The sequence below is a fragment of the Alosa pseudoharengus genome, unplaced genomic scaffold (genome assembly GCF_046254945.1).
Source record: "Alosa pseudoharengus isolate Yale_2024_CS ecotype anadromous, Long Island Sound unplaced genomic scaffold, YU_APseudo_1.1 YU_APseudo_1.1_scf_3, whole genome shotgun sequence".
NCBI lineage: Eukaryota > Metazoa > Chordata > Actinopteri > Clupeiformes > Clupeidae > Alosa > Alosa pseudoharengus.
In genome coordinates, this window is record NW_027468718.1 from 6,426,522 (window position 1) to 6,447,564 (window position 21,043).

A 21,043-nucleotide genomic window follows, 5' to 3' on the forward strand; every position below is an offset into this window, starting at 1 on the left:
CGTCATTGCATACAATGCAATACTGTTATAAGTCACTTTGGACAAAAGTGTCTGAAAAGAAACATACATATAAACATGGTGAGTAAATGCAGGGGAGTTTAATGTTTCAAATCCATTATCTGTAAGGAGAACAAAATAGGTCAAAGCACCTCAAATGTTTTCCATATTGTTCCTGACAATAAAATAATAAGAAGTGTAGCTTTTTTTTTGTTTTTATTTATTTGATACAAGATGATAATGCATATAGGAGTGCATATAGAAAGTTCCACAAATGCACTGTACTTACTTAAAACACACACGTAGAATAGGAAGCATTACATACAGGACAAACTCCAAAAGTTATGCAAAATGCTAAGTAATGCTCAGTGCTAATTCAGAGACATGTTTGGCTCTAACGGTTCTCTATCCCAGAGGACTGAACCTTACACGATAGGGTGTAATTACAGGCAAATGCCCACAAGGTGTCAGTATTCTTCCATTGGTCTGATAGGACAGCTAATGACTGGTCTGTTGACTGGTCTGTCTGTCTAGCAAAGAAACCCCAAATAAAACAAAAACAAGCAAAAAAAAAAAACACTGATGGACCCACATGTGTGAATTATAGTCAAAAGTAATAATATGAAAAAAGGTTTGACTGAAAGTCAGCAAATATTTACTGGCCCTAACACCATTTCCTCAAGTTCTAAAACGGTATGAGAGTGAGGTGCTGTAATTCAGAACTCAGGGGATAAGGGGAAAAAAATCCTTCACAGAACAGATAAGAACCATGACAGTGCATTAGTGATTAGTGCTTTATGGTTGAATTGTGATCCACAGTAGCAGAAGGTGCACGCACATCCAACTTAGTACAGGTGCAGGGTAAAGTGGATCCGTGAAATAAAGAAAAAATATTTGATTATTTATATTTTTATTTATATTTATATTATATTTAATATACTTTTCTTTATTTGACTTATGATCCACCTCAGCTGTGCTCTGAGTCTTCAGTAATGACAGCAACACTGTGACTCTGAGAAATCATGTACCACTCTAATGGTGTGGACATCAAATGATTTACATTAAATGTACAATGTTTACATTTTACACCCATGCAATGTAGCATCTTTTACCCCACATACCACCATCCAATCATGGATCTAAAGTCTCCCTTCCCCTGGAGAGAGACTGTCATCACACCCACATCCATGCAATGTAGCATCTTTTAGCATTATTCTAAATCATGACAAACACGTTCTCTGGTTTTCCTTCAGTGTAGATCAGTCCTGGTCCAGGCAGAGTCAGCATCAGCTCTCTGAATCACTCTACTCTCACTGAAGCCTTCACTGGTAAGATCCTCAGGGGATGGACTTTGCAACCAAGAGCAAAGTATGGAAACACTCTCTCAGTGAAAGTGTGTGTGAGAGTGTGTATGTGTGTGTTATTATCAGGGTCAGAGAATGACAGCTCTCCTCTGTCCCAGTCCAGCTGCACTCTGATCCTCTGGAGTTTCTGCTGCACTGTGAGGAGAGTGGAGGCATGAGGAGGAGCACGTGCTACATATGCAGCACCATTATAATACACATAACACCGTCCTCTCATGGAGATGTAGTCTCCCTTCCTCTGGAGATACTCTGCCATCACACCCACATGCCACCCTGTGTTCTCTCCAACCTCCACATCCCAGCAGTGAGTCCCTGAGTTAAAGCCCTCAGAGCCCAGGACACTGGCAAAGTGATCAAATCTCTCTGGGTTATCAGGAAGCTGCTGCTCCTCATCAACACGTCTCACACTGGTCAGATCCTCAGACAGGATGAGAATGGGCTTTGCAGTGTTGGGATCCAGAGTCACAGGAGCTGCAGAGAGAAAGAACACACACATGAGCTGAACACTGAGTGATGTGTGATGGTCGTTATTAATAGTGCTGTTACCAAGTGTCACCAAGAGAATCATTGCTGCATATTCTCATTTCCCATCTATGTCTGTATCACTCCATCTTTTCACACCATCTACACTGCAACCCATCCTTTCCCCTTGGAGACTGTATGCAGTGTTTAGCTTTATATATCATGTATTTCAATGGCACTCTGAAAAAATGATAATCTGGTGTGTGTGTGTGTGTGTGTGTGTGTGTGTGGGGGGGGGGGGGTGTGTGAAAGAGAGACCAGATTCTACCCATTACCATTACAGTTAGTGTAGGAAATCCAGTCCCTACACTAACTGTACTGAACAATCTCCTGCATTTTCTCTTTGTGTGTGTGTGTGTGTGTGTGTGTGTGTGTGTGTGTGTGTGTGTGTGTGTACTCACTGTATTGTATAATCTCCTGCATCTTCTCCCAGACTCTGAAATTCAGGTTGCCCAGGTGCTTTGCTACATTGATCAGAGCTCCTGAAACCCTCTCTGGATCCTGCAGTGTGCACTGGGCTCTGGAATAACATTCAGGAGTCAGTGCTGCTGTGGGTTTGGGTTCAGAACCACAGAGAAGAGAGAGAGACAGGAGGCAGATCACTCACCTTTCCACTGTGCTCTTGTAGTTCTGTGAAATAACAAAGGAGAAAAACAGTCAGTTTACAATGATACTCCACACATGTGCAAAAACTGCTACTACTACAACTAATACTACACATTGAAACCTTTTGCTCCTATTCTCATCTAAACTCATCTAACATTTAAACCAGTAATCACACCTTACAGTTTGTTTACACACATTTGTCAAAACTCTACACACAAAACCCACAATTGCTCACATAAAATGCAAAATGCCACAAATCTCCAGCAAAAGGATACACAACATTCAAAATGTCATGAACACATCTGTAAAGCAAACATTCGCCATAAACACTTTTGTCATAATATGACATTTTGGATACATCATGTACACACTGTTGCTCAAAACCTAAAGCTCTTCTGTATTTAATGGGCTTATGTATATTTCCATACAAGAGTAAAAATCATCTACAGAGAGAAGTTGAAATACACAGTAAACATGCATATTTACAATATTGCAAAATTGAAACCAAAAATAGTGATTTTCCCCAAATAATTTGCTGTTAACAATACAGTATTTTACAGTCAACAAGAAAAAAGGATGCAAAGACAGAAATTACTGACTATCAAATTACGTTGGTGTTGCTTTTCCAAAGAAAACATATTATCTGTCTGTGTGTGTGTTGGGGGGGGGGGGGGGATGTGGCAGTTGGGTGTGTATATAGGCCTACAGACCCTTTTAACTGCAGAAACAAACATGTGCATTCCTAAGGCATTTCCGGAGGCACAGAACACAACATTGAGCTAATGGTAACTGGGGGACAAAAGACAAGTTTTACGTAAAGTCTGCTTTTGTAAAACATTATGCTAAAGTCCAATTAATTTTCATTTCATTTCACTTCAAGTATCTGCATAGGCTACATGCACGACAGGCTCATCAGGTAGCTCATTTATGTCAGGTGGAGCGTTAGCTGTGTTGTAACGGCATCTTCTGTTATATTCTGCTCCTTACCTCTTCACTCTGACACTAAATATCTTGTGTACCTAATAATAACAATTTTAACACAGGCATAAATCCCTCTTTATCGTAACATGCTGATTCACTAGGTGCAACACCCAACGGGGTCCGTCTAGACACTAATTACATTAACAATAGCGGCAGGTTCAAACACACCTGGCTCCACCGGAAACAAACGGGCACACTGAGAGCCTTTTGTCCACATAGCCTATTGGTTCTGAACATTTCAACCAGAAATCCTCTAGCAACAGATCTATAGGCTCTATACCTATATAGAGTATATCTATTCATAGGCCTATACTAGCAATAGGAGTCAAAGGAATAATAATAATAAAGCAATAATATCAAAGGACCCTCAAGGCTCAAAGCCTGGGTGGTTCTTACCTGCAGAAATGTGACATCATCAGCTCCCATCTTCTCCTCTACGGCTCTGATTGTGTCTGAAAGAGATGAGATCTCTCTGCTCATCTTCTCAATCTTCTCCTTCATCATCTGACTCTTCTGCTCCTCTTCCTCCCTCAGTGCAGCTATCCTGGCTGCCTCTTCATCTCGTAGAAACTGGTGAAGCTTCTCAAACTCCATCTTCATCTGCTTCTCTGTGTGCTCAGCCTGAGTCTGGAATAAGATCAATGACAGAGGAAGTGTATGATTATAAAGGAATCAACATTTTTAATAGAATTATATATTTCATACAAGTTAATCCACAGTATAATACAATAATAATCAGATACAAATTAACCTACAATATAATAATAGTGTGTATTTACTGTATATTACTTACCTTAATATGTTTTGCCATTTCTTTATAGGTGATGTTAGTTTTTTCAAAATTCTTCAGTTTCCCCTTTAAGGGCTCCAGATTGGTCTTAATCTCCTCCTGACACCCACAACACCATATGAATTCACATTAGCTGCACATCACATGGTATTTGTGAATATGACAATGTAGTTGGACACCATATGCAGGGCTCTACATTAATGCCCTGGTTGCCCTTGACTACCAAAAAGCGGAAATCAGATTTGTGGCGTCATCTGTCTGATCACAGATTTGTGGCGTGATCACAGTGAGTGCAGGTCAGGACCACAGGGTCTTTGTAGATGCCAGTGCACACAGGACACAAGATAAATCCTCCTCTAGCTTTGAAGACATTCTCCAACAATAAAAGTAATCTGTTTCCTGTGTGTGTGTGTGTGTGCGTGCGTGTGTGCATGCGTGCCATCTAGTGGAACTTAAAGTGGAAGAGCAGTTTTTCATTCATAAATCGTGGTGTTATCTTCATTCATGCATATCAAACTTACCTTACGGTCAACTGCTGCTTCAACAATGGGACTGAAGTTGTGATTCTTGTGTTGCTTTGAGTCTCGGCACACCAGACATACAAGCTGCTTGTCGTTATGACAGAACAGTTTAAGTGTGTCACTGTGGAGACTGCAGAGTGCTCCTCTCTGACCTCTCTCCTGTAAATATGTCTCACACAAGTTTCTCAGCACAAGGTTGAGTGGAGGTTCCTCCTTTGATGACCTCCTCCTGCAGACTGGACATTCTCTGGATCCTTTGGTGTTCCAGAACTGCTGCATACAGACTTTACAGAAGCTGTGAGAGCAGGTCAGGACCACAGGGTCCTTGTAGATCTCCGTGCACACAGGACAAGATAGATCCTCCTCTAGTCTTGAAGCCATTTTCCAACAATAAAAGTAATCTGTTTCCTCAGAGCAAACGTCCCTGTTGTTGTAACTCTCCCACAGACTTTACTTTCACTTTCAGGAAGCTGAAAATCAGTTCAGTTTCTAAATCCTCTTGGTGTTTTAACTTACATGTGCAAGAATAGTTACCTCTCCAACTTCTTGGTCTGTACCTGAGCTTCACTTCCTCTTTCAGGACCGGTGAGTCAGAGGGAGGGGTCTGGAGGAGCTGCAAGCTGATTGGTCAGTGTCACATTCCTTTACAGTTGTGCAATCCCTTCAGTCAGGTTCAAAGTAGCAGGTTCAGTGAACTTTAACTGACTGGCATAAACAAAGAATATCTTATTTCTTCTTATTCTTATTAGTGCTTATTTCTGTACTATCCACACAAATGCTCTCCTATTCGTAGGACACGTTCATTCACAGAGAGCTGAATGTGCCGTGATAAGACACCAATGCACACACTCACATCAGATGTGGACAGATGTTTACCAACTTGTATACAGCACTAAAGCATGCAGACCATAAGGGCTCCAATCAGTATTAGTATGTAGCTACAGCACTAAAGCATGCAGACCATAAGGGCTCCAATCAGTATTAGTATGTAGCTACAGCACTAAAGCATGCAGACCATAAGGGCTCCAATCAGTAGTAGTATGTACAGCACTAAAGCATGCAGACCATAAGGGCTCCAATCAGTATTAGTATGTAGGCTACAGCACTAAAGCATGCAGACCATAAGAACTCCAATCAGTATTGGTATGTAGGCTACAGCACTAAAGCATGCAGACCATAAGGGCTCCACTCAGTATTATTCGTACTATTACTACTACTCCTCATTGTCCCTTCCTAATAATGTCTGGGGGATGAAACTATTTAAAACACATGTCTCTGCTACAGAGAACCTTACAGGTAAGGACAGCATATAGTTACACAATTAAATCCACTAGCTGGCAGTATTTATACTGAGGCTTTAGCTATAGGCCCTCTAGGAAAGTGACTGCATGTGATTATCATGTGCACAGACTCAGTGTTAGACATACATCCCCAAACTCAAAGTCATTTTATTTAAATCTTTATAACCAATAGAATCAGGATTGTTGCAGTTTGTATGTAGTGCAGAGCTCTTATTGACCTTCAAAAATGGCCATCTGGTTGTTACTGAGACTTGTAAGATCTTCTGTGGAAATCCATTAAAGTAGAGAAACACTCTCTCAGTGAAGGTGTGTGTGTGTGAGTTTGTAAGTGTTTGTTATCATCAGGATCAGAGAATGACAGCTCTCCTCTGTCCCAGTCCAACTGCACTCTGATCCTCTGGAGTTTCTGCCTCACTGTGAGCGAGTGGAGTCATGGTTGCAAACTATCAAATGGGTTTTCACTGAATTCTTTTTCATTTCCGTTCGTTTTCTTAATTTGTTTGTGGAGCATTTGCACACAGACAAATACGTTTTTTTTGTTTTTAATTATATGTTTTATTTATTAGACAAGACAGAGAGGTTGACAGGAAATGACTGGGAGAGAGGTGGATAGGGATCAGGGAATGACCTCAAGCTGGACTTGAAGCTGGTTGTGATTCCTTTGCTGATGTAGATAGATAGATAGATAGATAGATAGATACATAGACAGATACTGTATTGATCCAAGGCTGATGTGTTCTATCTGCAGGCTGGACTTGAAGCTGGTTGTGATTCCTTTGCTGATGTAGATAGATAGATAGATAGATAGATAGATACTTTATTGATCCAAGGGTGATGTGTTCTATCTGCAGGCTGGACTTGAAGCTGGTTGTGATTCCTTTGCTGATGTGTTCTTTCTGCAGGTCTGTCTGTCCTAACTGTTCTGCTGCATTAAGCTGAGAGAAAATGGCCTCACAGGTAAATGACCACTCCGTTTTAGGAAGGCTAGCACTCTACATTTAATATTGTCCCACAGGGTTCACACCATATTCAAGGGCACATTAATTTTGTTAATATATGGTCACACATTTTTACCAAATCAGATATGAAAATGTACAAATTCCAAAAAACAATCTCCCTGGTAACGGAATATAATAACAGAAGTTTAAATGCATCATTCATTTTTCTTATCTGTCTCATAGTAAATAATGACATCTCTTTTCACACATTGATTATTGCATAAACAACTCTCTCCACATCTGACAAACAAACAAGCAAACAAAAAACAACACTGATGGACCCACATGTGTGAATTATAGTCAAAAGTAATAATATGAAAAAAGGTTTGACTGAAAGTCAGCAAATATTTACTGGCCCTAACAGCATTTCCTCAAGTTCTAAAACGGTATGAGAGTGAGGTGTGCTGTAATTCAGAACACAGGGGATGAGGAAAAAAAGAAAATCCTTCACAGAACAGATGAGAACCATGACAGTGCATTAGTGATTAGTGCTTTATGGTTGACTTATGATTCACAGCAGCAGAAGGTGCACGCACATCCAACTTAGTACTGGTGCAGGGTAAAGTAGATCCGTGAAATAAAGAAAACATATTGTATTATTTATATTTATATTATATTTAATATTTTTTCTTTATTTGACTTATGATCCTCCTCAGCTGTGCTCTGAGTCTTCAGTAATGACTAGGGTTGGGCACCGAAACACGGTTCTAATATGGCACCGGTGCCGACACAAACGGTAGTAACTGCATCGAATAACAACGTGGATTTCGGTGCCTCATTTTGGTGCTTAAATAGCGTTTTTTTTTTTTTTTATACGAGGCATCACTGCATGTCATGCGCCATCTCTAACGTCTTGCTCTGATAGCAACACATCCAGATACAGTTAGCTAACATATGATAAACACTGGATGTATAAACCAGAGGGGTGCACCACATAGGCGAGTGGACAGTGTTTGACAGCTTGCATGAGCCCAAGTAGCTTACTTTAAAGCGACATGCGAGCTCCTGTCAAAATCTAGCAGTGGGCCTAACTAACGTTACACACAAGCAAAAGGCTATGAAACAACGTCAACAGTAGGCTAGACTATACATTACACAATATCCTTGCTAATGCGCTAACTGACATTTATTTGAAATGTTATCAGCAAAGTTGTAAGGTGAAAACTTTATTTCACGGTGTGTTAAACAACATAATGGCATGATATTAATGTTTCATGTGCATGAGGCCCATATAGCATCACAATGAATATGAAGATCATGTTAAAAGTTAGCTGGCAAAAACATAAATATGTAGGTTATATACCTGATGTCACAGAGCTGTCAAAGAGGCTACGAAACCATCTCCGTACGTTATCGCTAATTAAACTCAGCTGAGTGGTGTTAGCGAATAGCCATAGTTGCTGTTAAAATACTAGGCTAGCACTGGGAATCTAAACACTTCAACACCGACATGTAGCCTAACATGTTCAAAACTACTGCGTGTTATGGGTTAAGACAAGAAATGTCTTGAAGCATTTGGGAACACACTGAATTAACTGGAAAATAGAGTCCCTGTTAGATTAGCTTGCTTGCAAATGCCGTTGTCCATGACCTGGCAGTTTTATGGCAAGCGGTTTTAACATGCATTATGGCAAACCGCCTACACTGGGTAAACTTGAAAGCAGAGCTCACCATTGTGTGTGCATGCATGGCAAGCTGTTTAACATTTAAATGTATTATTCGTAGGAGCAATGAGATATTGATAGTAAATTGAACATAACAGTTCAATTTCATGTTCAAAATTGTCTTATCAATAAAAAAAAAGCAATTCATGCTTTAGACCATTTTAATTTAAAACATTTTAAAAACAAAGTACCGGTTCAGGCACCGTTTCGGCACCGGCACCGTTTTAAAAGTATTGATTTAGCACCGGTATCGGATAAAACCCAAACGATACCCAACCCTAGTAATGACAGCAACACCGTGACTCTGAGAAATCATGTACCACTCTAATGGTGTGGACATCAAATGATTTACATTAAATGTACAATGTTTACATTTTACATCCATCCAATGTAGCATCTTTTACCCCACATACCACCGTCCACTCATGGATCTAAAGTCTCCCTTCCACTGGAGAGACTCTGTCATCACACCCACATCCATGCAATGTAGCATCTTTTAGCGTTATTCTACATCATGACAAACACGTTCTCTGGTTTTCCTTCAGTGCAGATCAGTCCTGGTCCAGGCAGAGTCAGCATCAGCTCTCTGAATCACTCTACTCTCACTGAAGCCTTCATTGGTAAGATCCTCAGGGGATGGACTTTGCAACCATTAGCAAAGTATGGAAACACTCTCTCAGTGAAAGTGTGTGTGAAGGTGTGTATGTGTGTGTTATTATCAGGGTTAGAGAATGACAGCTCTCCTTTGTCCCAGTCCAGCTGCACTCTGATCCTCTGGAGTTTCTGCTGCACTGGGAGGAGAGTGTTGACATGAGGAGGAGCATATGTTCCATATACAGCACCAGTACACACCACAAACCAGCGTCCACTCATGGAGGATAAGTCTCCCTTCCTCTGGGCAGACTCTGTCATCACACCCACAATCCACCCCGTGTTCTCTCCAACCTCCACATCCCAGCAGTGAGTCCCTGAGTTAAAGCCCTCAGAGCCCAGGACACTGAGATTCTTATCAAATCTCTCTGGGTTATCAGGAAGCTGCTGCTCCTCATCACCACGTCTCACACTGGTCAGATCCTCAGACAGGATGAGTCGTGGGTGTGCAGTGTTGGGATCCAGAGTCACAGGAGCTGCAGAGAGAAAGAACACACACATGAGCTGAACACTGAGCTATGTGTGATGGTCGTTGTTACAAGGTGTCACCAAGAGAATCATTGCTGCATATTCTCATTTCCCATCTCTGTCTGTATCACTCTTTTCACACCATCTACACTGCAACCCATCCTTTCCCCTTGGAGACTGTATGCAGTGTTTAGGTTCATATATCATGTATTTCAATGGCACTTTGAACAAATGATTATCTGGTGTGTGTGTGTGTGTGTGTGTGTGTGTGTGTGTGTGTGTGTGTGTGAAAGAGACACCAGATTCTACCCATTACCCATTTGTTTTTACTGAGACGTGACCCCTCGATTACAGACTCTGTCATTCTACCAGAGGTGGAGTGTGTATTCTGGTTAACAAATGCTGGTGTGTGTTTGTGTGTGTGTGTATTATGGTTAACAAATGCTGGTGTGTATTCTGGTTAACAAATGCTGGTGTGTGTGTGTGTATTCTGGTTAACAAATGCTGGTGTGTGTGTGTGTGTGTGTGTGTGTGTATTCTGTTTAACAAATGCTGGTGTGTGGATGTACAAACAGCATCAACATGGTGCTCTCCTGACGAACATCTCATGGTCAAATGCAGGCCTTTCTATCTACTCAGGCAGTTCTCAGCAGTCTTTTCCATTGCTCTTCCACCACATGCTAACACCACAAGGGCGCTGGACGACCTGTGTGAAATCATCGATGGGCACAAAACATCCGGAGGCTGCATTCATCGTGGCCGGCGACTTCAATAAGGCTAACCTCAAGAAAGTTTTACTGAAGTACCATCGACATGTGAGCTTTCCAACTGGAGGTGATAAGATCCTGGATCAGGCATACACCCCATTCAGCCAATCAGATCACTCTTCAGTCCTGCTACTGCCAGCTAATAGGCAGAGGCTGAAATGTGAGCAGTCTGTGATTCGCTCAGTACAGTGCTGGATGGACCAATCAGACGCTGCCCTGCGTGACTGTTTCCACACAACAGACTGGGGAGTTTTTTGGGTGGCTGCTGATAACATCAACGATTACACTAGTAATCGTTGATGTAACGGGCTACATATGCAAATTAATTGATGACATTGTACCAAGGGTGACTGTACACATTTGTCCTGACCAGAAGCCATGGGTGAACGGAGAGGTATGTTCAGCACTCCGGCCTCGGACAGCTGCCTTCACGCAGCATGTTATGAACTGAGGAAATCCAGTCCCTACACTAACTGTACTGAACAATCTCCTGCATTTTCTCTTTGTGTGTGCGTGTGCGTGTGCGTGTGCGTGTGCGTGTGCGTGTGTACTCACTCTATTGAACAATCTCCTGCATCTTCTCTTCATGTGTGTGTGTGTGTGTGTGTGTGTGTGTGTGTGTGTGTGTGTGTGTGTACTCACTGTATTGTATAATCTCCTGCATCTTCTCCCAGACTCTGAAATTCAGGTTGCCCAGGTGCTTTGCTACATTGATCAGAGCTCCTGAAACCCTCTCTGGATCCTGCAGTGTGCACTGGGCTCTGGAATAACATTCAGGAGTCAGTGCTGCTGTGGGTTTGGGTTCAGAACCACAGAGAAGAGAGAGAGACAGGAGGCAGATCACTCACCTTTCCACTGTGCTCTTGTAGTTCTGTGAAATAACAAAGGAGAAAAACAGTCAGTTTACAATGATACTCCACACATGTGCAAAAACTGCTACTACTACAACTAATACTACACATTGAACCCTTGTGCTCCTATCTTCATGTAAACTCATCTAACATTTAAACCAGTAATCACACCTTACAGTTTGTTTACACACATTTTTCAAAACTCTACACACAAAACCCACAATTGCTCACATAAAATGCAAATGGCTCAAATCTCAAAAGGACACACAACATTCAACATGTCATTAACAAATCTCTAAAGCAAACATTCGCCATAAACACTTCTGTCATAACATGACATTTTGGATACATCATGTACACACTGTTGCTCAAAACCTAAAGCTCTTCTGTATTTCATGGGGTCATGTATATTTCCATACAAGAGCAAACATCATCTACAGAGAGAAGTTGAAATACACAGTAAATATGGGAGCAAAATTGAAACCAAAAATAGTGATTTTCCCCAAATAATTTGCTGTTGAGAATACAGTATTTTACAGTCAACAAGAAAAAAGGAAGCAAAGACAGAAATTACTGACTATCAAATTACTTTGGTTTTGCTTTTTCAAAGAAAATATATTCTCTGTATGTGTGTGTGTGTGTGTGTGGGGGGAGGGGGGGGTGGCAGTTGGCAGTTATAGTCATAGGCCTATAGACCATTCTAACTGCAGAAACAAACATGTGCATTCCTAAAGCGCTAACCAGTAGGCCATGGCTGCCCCAAATGTGCATGTGCATTCCTAAGGCATTTCTGGAGGCACAGAACACAACATTGAGCTAATAGTAACTGGGGAACAAAATACAAGTTTTACGTAAAGTTTACTTTTGTAAAACATTATGCTAAAGTCCAATTAATTTCCATTTAATTTCACTTCAAGTATCTGAGGCTACGTGCACGACAGGATCATCAGGTAGCTCATTTATGTCAGGTGGAGTGTTAGCTGTGTTATAACGGCATCTTCTGTTATATTCTGCTACTTACCTCTTCACTCTGACACTAAATATCTTGTGTACCCAATAATAACAATTTTAACACACGCATAAATCCCTCTTTATCGTAACATGCTGATTCACTAGGTGCAACACCCAACGGGGTCCGTGTAGACACTAATTACATTAACAATAGCGGCAGGTTCAAACACACCTGGCTCCACCGGAAACAAACGGGCACACTGAGAGCCTTTTGTCCACATAGCCTATTGGTTCTGAACATTTCAACCAGAAATCCTCTAGCAACAGATCTATAGGCTCTATACCTATATAGAGTATATCTATTCATAGGCTTATACTAGCAATAGGAGTCAAAGGAATAATAATAAAGCAATAATATCAAAGGACCCTCAAGACACAAAGCCTGGGTGGTTCTTACCTGCAGGAATGTGTCATCATCAGCTCCCATCTTCTCTTCTATGGCTCTGATGGTGTCTGAAAGAGATGAGAACTCTCTGTTCATCTTCTTAATCTTCTCCTTCATCATCTGACTCTTCTGCTCCTCTTCCTCCCTCAGTGCAGCTATCCTGGCTGCCTCTTCATCTCGTAGAAACTGGTGAAGCTTCTCAAACTCCTCTTTGATCTGCTTCTCGGTGTTCTGGGTCTGGCTCTAGATTAACACACACAGTACAATTCCCTACATTTTTCTGTGAAAGAAAGTTTTTGTCTAATGTTGGTCATGCCTTACCTTAATGTGAGCTGCTGTTTGGTCACAGATGAGTTTCATTTTTTTATAGGTCTTCAATTTCTTTGTTAGGGGCTCCAGTTTCATTTTAAGATCCTCCTGAAATACATACAAACTTTACTGTACTATGGTACACTACCCCTTTAACTGGCACACCATGATAAAAGTTATGATTTTTTTGTTTTATCTTGCTCTATTAGGCTGTAGTATGAAAAATCTGTGATTTTTTTTCAAAGAATCCTCCCATTCAATTTCTATGAAGATTTTTCCCCCAAAAAGTGGTATTATCTTGTAGCCCTGGTCCCAGAGTTTAAGAAAAATCATGTTAATAAGAAATAAACTCATTCCCACTGTACATGCAAACCACATAAGTAAATTTCCCATTGAAATGAATGGGATTTTATGGATTTAGGTGAAGAAAGTGTACACATAATACATTTTGGTCTGTACCATGAAGAGAAAACTGATTCAACTATATAAACCATATATTTTCTGAAAGCTTAGACCCTCATGGTGTGATTTAACATGACATGAAACATATCCTACCCTCCTCAGTAGTATGCTGCCCATGCATAACACATTGGGTTATTGGTAAATTAAGCATACTAGTGCAGTGCCCGTTCAAACATGCTATTCCTGTAGCCCAATTACATGCCTGCAGGTAGGCCTGCTTTAAAAATAGGATGATAGGGAAAAACATAATTCCAGGTAAGCATTCAATAATGAATAGGCCTACAGATAATATAATAAATGTGAAGTGAGCAGAATTTAAGCATGGCTACATGTGACATTTTTTACAAATCAAAATGTCATAATCCTAACAGCTGCTTTGAGTCAAGGCTATATGCTTAGCCTATTGAATAACTTGATGATAGAGAAAACAAACCATTTTGTGGAATGATGCATCATATGGAATTTGCAACGGTGTGACTCAAAAACAGTCTCTGGTGGCCTATGCATGTGTGGCATTCTGAGACGTTCTTTAATCGGGACCATCATCGCTCGTTTCAATTTAGGACCTTGCAGTTGGAACTGTCGTTTGCTTATTCAAAGTCTAAAGAAAGTCCAAAGTAGCCTGGGCTATTCATAAAGCATCACACTCTGTCTGCCACTCGTTGCTTGTCGCTGGTTATGCTTTGCATGTGTGGCATTCTGAGACGTTCTTTAATTCGGGACCATTATCGCTCGTTTCAATTTAGGACCTTGCAGTTGGAATTGTCGTTTGCTTATTCAAAGTCTAAAGACAGTCCAAAGTAGCCTGGGCTATTCGAAGTGTCCGTTTATTGCACATCATTTTTTACGTCATTTTGAAGAATGAAGAGACACTGCATACCTGAGTGTCTTGGCGTGTTGCAAAATCCGTGGAGTTCACTTTATTGTTTAGGTCAGACATGTTACGTTTTTACCCGTATAACTTACACTCATCCAGCTTAGCCAAAGTCCTGCTTCTATCCTCACTGGTAGCTTACAGTACAGTGGTGTGTGGGAGGGGGAGTGGCTAGCGGTGAAAGCCAATGTGCTTCTTTTACCGATATATTTAACGATATGTTTTGCATTTCTTATTCAAACAACGTCAAATTTGGCACTGCACTTACTCATGCCCATAACAAGACACCTGCCAAGTTTGAAATCAGTCTGACAAACGGTCAGCGAGATATGCGTGCCACAGACAGACAGACAGACAGACACACAGACGCTTCTTGCTTTATAGATAGATGGCTGATACATTTTGGGCTGTACCATGAAGGAAAAACTAATTAAACCATCTAAACCATAATTGTCTGAAAGCATATACCCTCAAGATGTGAACTGACTTGCGTTTTGACATTTGTCACCCTCCTCATGACATGATAGCCCAAAACGGTATTAGCCATATACACTATTTACCAATACCCAATGTATTATGCATGAGCAGCATACTAATGAGGAGGGTGGGACATGTCTCATGTCATGTTAGATTACTTCATGACGGTCTAAGCTTTCAGAAAATACATGGTTTATACAGTTTAATCAGTTTCCCTTTCATGGTACAGACCAAAATGTATTGAAATCCATTGAATTGCATTGCTTGTAAGTTTATTTGATATATTTCATGCTTCTTCATGTTTTTAAACATATATATGCGGTTTTTACAGTAGTAGTATACATTTGAAAACAGTATATAATGATTAATCTATCTATAAAGCAAGAAGCGTCTGTGTGTCTGTCTGTCTGTCTGTGGCACGCATATCTCGCTGACCGTTTGTCAGACTGGTCTGTCAAACTTGGCAGGTGTCTTGCTATGGGCATGAGTAAGTGCAGTGCCAAATTTGACGTTGTTTGAATAAGAAATGCAAAAGATATCGTTAAATATATCGGTAAAAGAAGCACATTGGCTTTCGCCGCTAGCCACTCCCCCTCCCACACACCACTGTACTGTAAGCTACCAGTGAGGATAGAAGCAGGGCTTTGTCTGAGCTGGATCAGTGTAGGTTACACGGTTAAAAACTTAACATGACTGACCTCAACAATAAAGTGAACACCGCGGATTTTGCAACAACACGCCAAGACACACAGGTATAGTGGCTCTTCAAAATGACGTAAAAAATGATGTGCAATAAACGGACACTTCGAATAGCCCAGGCTACTTTGAACTGTCTTTAAACTTTGAATAAGCAAACGACATTTCCAACTGCAACGTCTTAAATTGAAACGAGCGATAATGGTCCCGAATTAAAGAACGTCTCAGAATGCCACACATGCAAAGCATAACCAGCGACAAGCAACGAGTGGCAGCCAGAGTGTGATGTCACATATGAATAGCCCAGGCATCTTTTGACTGTTTTTAGACTTTGAATAAGCAAACGACAATTCCAACTGCAAGGTCCTAAATTGAAACGAGCGATAATGGTCCCGAATTAAAGAACGTCTCAGAATGCCACACATGCAAAGCATAACCAGCGACAAGCAACGAGTGGCAGACAGAGTGTGATGCTATATGAATAACCCAGGTTACTTTAGACTGTTTTTAGACTTTGAATAAGCAAACGACAGTTCCAACTGCAAGGTCCTAAATTGAAACGAGCGATAATGGTCCCGAATTAAAGAACGTCTCAGAATGCCACACATGCAAAGCATAAGCGACAAGCAACGAGTGGCAGACAGAGTGTGATGTCACTTATAGGCCACCAGAGACTGTTTTTGAGTCACACCGTTGCAAATTTCATATGATGCATCATTCCACAAAATGGTTTGTTTTCTCTATCATCAAGTTATTCAATAGGCTAAGCATATAGCCTTGACTCAAAACAGCTGTTAGGATTATGTAATTTTGATTTGTAAAAAATGTCACATGTAGCCATGCTTAAATTCTACTCACTTCACATTTATTATATTATTATATTATCTGTAGGCCTATTCATTATTGAATGCTTACCTGGAATTATGTTTTTCCCTATTCTATTTTCAAAGCAGGCCTACCTGCATGCATGTAATTGGGCTACAGGAATAGCATGTTTGAACGGGCACTGCACTAGTATGATTAATTCATAAACTTTGTCATGTTTTCTAGTATTATCTATACAGACCTGACTTTTACCATAAACTGACTTATCAACCGTTTGGTTGAGCATGTTTTCAAAAAATTATTTGACCATGTAAATATATATATATGTTTTAATGTAAGTTAATATATGTGTTATTCCACTTCATTTTAACATAATAATGAAGAAAAAATCATACTCTTACTCTTACATACATAATCTTACTTTTGAAAACTTGGTAGATGTGACTCCACAAAATATGGCTGACATCGCGTAAATTAATTTCTTAAATTGCATGATGAGAAGGTGTGGCCTTCGACATTACAGAGGTACTGAGCAAATATTTTGTGCTTAACATGTAGTACTGAAGTGGTAGATATGGCTCCATATGTTTAAACTCAACGGGCCCTATCCTGACAGTCAAAAGCGCATCGTCACTCGTCAAAAGCTTACTCAAATTTAGTAGGATGTCCAGTCCACATTGGGAGGGTTTTCGTTATCAAACGTCGAGCGCATGGCGCAACAAGGTGTTCCTAGGTTTTTTAATCAGTCATGGGTGTGTTTGGGGCGTAACATCATTTAAACCAATGAGAATGACATCTGTCATTCCCTTTAACGGCGCAAAGTGCGATGTCAAAGGGCTATATTTTGGGGCACCAGCGCATGGCGTACAGTTCGTTTTTCAGTCGCGCGAAGTTGAATTCGGTATTTTGCACCTTTATTTTTTAAGCATTGCGCCCAGGGGTGTGGCAATTAACAACCTAAGGCGGGCCCTGGCGCGTTGTCTAAAAATCGCTATCATACACCACCTAAACCTGGTCAGAAGTCAATGGCGAGTTGTTCATATGCTATTTTAAGAGCGCATGTCAACAGTCATATTGGCAGGTGCACGCATCATCCTTCTATCATTCATGAACGCACACCAGCGCACGTCCATGCAAAGCATTACAAATGGCACGATTACAATGGGAAACATCATTAGAATAAAGATATTACGAAATACTGTACATCTCATGATGAGTAGTTTTTCACCATCATTTGCAAATTGGTAATGACGGTTAAAAGTGATTAGGGGAGAGGCGAGAGACACGTATGGAGCACAGCTGAAGACGCACTGTCACGAGATATAAGCAACTCCTCTGCAGGATAAATGTTGTTTTATTCAGTCATTTGAGCAACATTAGGGTAAGTGTTGCTTTTTCCAGCCTATGTTTTCGATGGTAACCCATTGTCAGTCAATAGTGAAAGTAACTGCATGTCTTGTCGTTGACTGACTCCTTGGTGAAGTTAGTTTCACTTTGCCAATGAGTTCAAATAATAGACGAGTGCAAATGCGTGAAGGCTATGCTAGGTTTTAGTAAAGCATGGTTTAAGAATGACTATTCCATACGGTCACGCAATGACCTCCTTCAAATGCGCCGTTGAATGCCAAAATACCGATGCATTTATTTGACATATCGCGCGTTGCGCCGTTAAAGGGAATGACAGATGTCATTCTCATTGGTTTAAAATGATGTTACGCCCCAAACACACCCATATGACTGATTAAAAGACCTAGGAACACCTTGTTACGCCATGCGCTCCACTTTTGAGAACGAAACCCCTCCCAATGTGAACTGGACATCCTACTAAATTTGAATAGACTTTTGACGAGTGACGATGCACTTTAGAATGTCATGATAGGGCCCCTTGTTACGCCATGCGCTCCACTTTTGAGAACAAAAACCCTCCCAATGTGAACTGGACATCCTACTAAATTTGAATAGACTTTTGACGAGTGACGATGCACTTTAGAATGTCATGATAGGGCCCAAAGAATGCATCAGTATCAATAGCGATTTTTAGACTCCCTAAGTTGTTAATTGCCACACCACTGGGCGCATTGTTTAAAAAATAAACGTGCAAAATAAGAAAATATACTTTGCGCCGGGTGAAAAACGAGTTTTGCGCCATGCGCCAGGGTACAAAATATGGCCTGAGTGGCAAAAGTGTGCTCTACCAAACGGTTGAGCAGGCAGTTAAAGGGCTACAGCAAGAAATGTCCACTATGACCTAATTGTGTATACAGAGATATTTGGATTAGATTCATAATCTATTCTTAAAAAAACAATTCTGTGTATTTTGAAAAATAAATTGTGTGTCATTTTGGAATGTCCTATAATTTCAAATATCTTCCATAAATCCATACCTTAATGTCAACTGTGGCCTCATTGATGGAACTGAAGTTGTGATTTTTATGACTCTTTGAGGTTTGACACACCAAACACTTAAGGGCTTAGTATGAGGTTTTATGAATGAACCCCAATATCATGAGATTAAATAACATAATATAATAAAACATTGGAACTCATCTTACCTTATAATCACGTGTAACCTCAACAACAGGACTAAAGTTGTGATTCTTATGTTCCCTTGAGTCTCGACACACCAGACACACAAGCTGTTTATCCTCCAGACAGAAGAGTTTGAGTTTCTCACTGTGCAGACTGCAGAGCACCTCAGACCCTGCTGAAGCTCTCTGGCTTCTCTCCTGTAAGTAGGTCTCACACAAGTTCTTTAAGATCAAGTTAAGTTGTGGATTCGATTTTGTGAATCTTTTCCTACAGATGGGACATTCTTTGTGTCCTTTACTTTCCCAGAACTGCTCCAGACAGACTTTACACACACTGTGACTACACTTCATGATGACAGGATCCTTGAAGATGTCACGGCACACAGGACAGGAGAAATCCTCTTCAGTGAAAGGACGCTTGGAAGCCATTTTCTAAACTCACTGTAAAGAATGACCCTTAACTATGACGCCCAGAAGGAAAATATTCCTGAGTAGTCGTTTTCTTCCTTCGGTCTTTCAGATCTTCACTCCCAGGGGTGGATTGGTCATCTCTGGAATCACAAATACAAGTGATTGAGCCTAAGTGTTCACCTGTGTTTTCATTTCAGCTTCATTATAAGAAATGAATGGCTTAACTTTCATTTCCTGCTTCAGCAAAAAGCAAGGCTACCGACACCCAAAAGTCTTGTAGGAGGAGGAGCCTTGAAGTGAATGATTGGTTGGTGTAGTCTCATGTGCATGTGTAAAGCAAAGCACTCAAAGATTAAATCCAGAATAAATGAACGCTGAGAATTATTACATCAACATCACTGGACATTCACAATGTTTACACTTGATGTCAAAGTTCAGCAGTCACACGTCAGCCTCTCCTGCCTCTCCACCTGAACGGTTTGCTTTCAGAAGAATAGATACATGCAGTCTCATACATGGGTGTGTGCTCATTTGGCTGAGTTCATGCCAGCGGACGAAACATGGAAATTACTGGAAGGCCCCTCCCTCCCTCCTCCCACCTCCAGGTACACAGAGAGCTCTCAGGTGAACATTCCAGTTGTGGCTATAAACAGATCACACACTGAGGGCCCTATCATGACATTCTAAAGTGCATCGTCACTCGTCAAAAGTCTATTCAAATTTAGTAGGATGTCCAGTTCACATTGGGAGGGTTTTCGTCCTCAAAAGTGGAGCGCATGGCGTAACAAGGTGTTCCTAGGTCTTTTAATCAGTCATATGGGTGTGTTTGGGGCGTAACATCATTTTAAACCAATGAGAATGACATCTATCATTCCCTTTAACGGCGCAACGCGTGATATGTCAAATAAATGCATCGGTATTTTGGCATTCAACGGCGCATTTGAAGGAGGCTGCTTGCGAGACCGTATGGAATAGTCATTCTTAAACCATGCTTTACTAAAACTTAGCATAGCCTTCACGCATTTGCACTCGTCTATTATTTGAACTCATTGGCAAAGTGAAACTAACTTCACCAAGGAGTCAGTCCACGACAAGACAGTTATATGCAGTTACTTTCACTATTGACTGACAATGGGTTACCATCGAAAAAATAGGCTGGAAAAAGCAACACTTACCCTAATGTTGCTCAAATGACTAAATAAAACAACATTTATCCTGCAGAGGAGTTGCTTATATTTCGTGACAGTGCGTCTTCAGCTGTGCTCCATACGTGTCTCTCGCCTCTCCCCTAATCACTTTTAACCGTCATTACCAATTTGCAAATGATGGTGAATAACTACTCATCATGAGATGTACAGTATTTCGTAATATCTTTATTCTAATTATGTTTACCATTGTAATCGTGCATGGACGTGTGCTGGTGTGCGTTCATGAATGATAGAAGGATGGTGCGTGCACCTGCCAATATGACTGTTGACATGCGCTCTTAAAATAGCATATGAACAACTCGCCATTGACTTCTGACCAGGTTTAGGTGGTGTATGATAGCGATTTTTAGACAACGCGCCAGGGCCCGCCCTAGGT

At 40.8% G+C, this 21,043-nt stretch overlaps 2 protein-coding genes across 2 annotated transcripts; both read right to left on the minus strand.

Moving 5' to 3' along the window:
* Positions 1-219: 219 nt before the first annotated feature.
* On the minus strand, positions 220-5,303 carry LOC143100089 (zinc-binding protein A33-like). The gene is made up of 6 exons (XM_076263028.1): positions 4,782-5,303; positions 4,264-4,359; positions 3,867-4,097; positions 2,491-2,513; positions 2,285-2,403; positions 220-1,832 (listed from the first exon to the last, which is right to left on the minus strand). The coding sequence occupies exons 1-6, from the start codon at positions 5,160-5,162 to the stop codon at positions 1,297-1,299; spliced, it is 1,386 nt and encodes a 461-aa protein (XP_076119143.1). The 5' UTR covers positions 5,163-5,303; the 3' UTR covers positions 220-1,296.
* Positions 5,304-8,461: 3,158 nt separating this feature from the next.
* Positions 8,462-19,929, minus strand: LOC143100088 (zinc-binding protein A33-like). Its single transcript, XM_076263027.1, has 6 exons — positions 19,073-19,929; positions 13,199-13,294; positions 12,890-13,120; positions 11,479-11,501; positions 11,273-11,391; positions 8,462-9,871 (listed from the first exon to the last, which is right to left on the minus strand). The coding sequence occupies exons 1-6, from the start codon at positions 19,475-19,477 to the stop codon at positions 9,336-9,338; spliced, it is 1,410 nt and encodes a 469-aa protein (XP_076119142.1). The 5' UTR covers positions 19,478-19,929; the 3' UTR covers positions 8,462-9,335.
* Positions 19,930-21,043: the final 1,114 nt, after the last annotated feature.

Excerpts from the sequence above, each read along its gene's own strand:
- LOC143100089 (XM_076263028.1), bottom strand. The coding sequence starts at position 5,162 with ATGGCTTCAAGACTAGAGGAGGATCTATCTTGTCCTGTGTGCACGGAG. Across the intron at positions 2,514-3,866 it reads ATGATGTCACATTTCTGCAG|AACTACAAGAGCACAGTGGA; the intron begins GTAAGAACCACC and ends GTTATTTCACAG. Across the intron at positions 2,404-2,490 it reads TACAAGAGCACAGTGGAAAG|AGCCCAGTGCACACTGCAGG; the intron begins GTGAGTGATCTG and ends ATGTTATTCCAG.
- LOC143100088 (XM_076263027.1), bottom strand. The coding sequence starts at position 19,477 with ATGGCTTCCAAGCGTCCTTTCACTGAAGAGGATTTCTCCTGTCCTGTG. Across the intron at positions 11,502-12,889 it reads ATGATGACACATTCCTGCAG|AACTACAAGAGCACAGTGGA; the intron begins GTAAGAACCACC and ends GTTATTTCACAG. Across the intron at positions 11,392-11,478 it reads TACAAGAGCACAGTGGAAAG|AGCCCAGTGCACACTGCAGG; the intron begins GTGAGTGATCTG and ends ATGTTATTCCAG.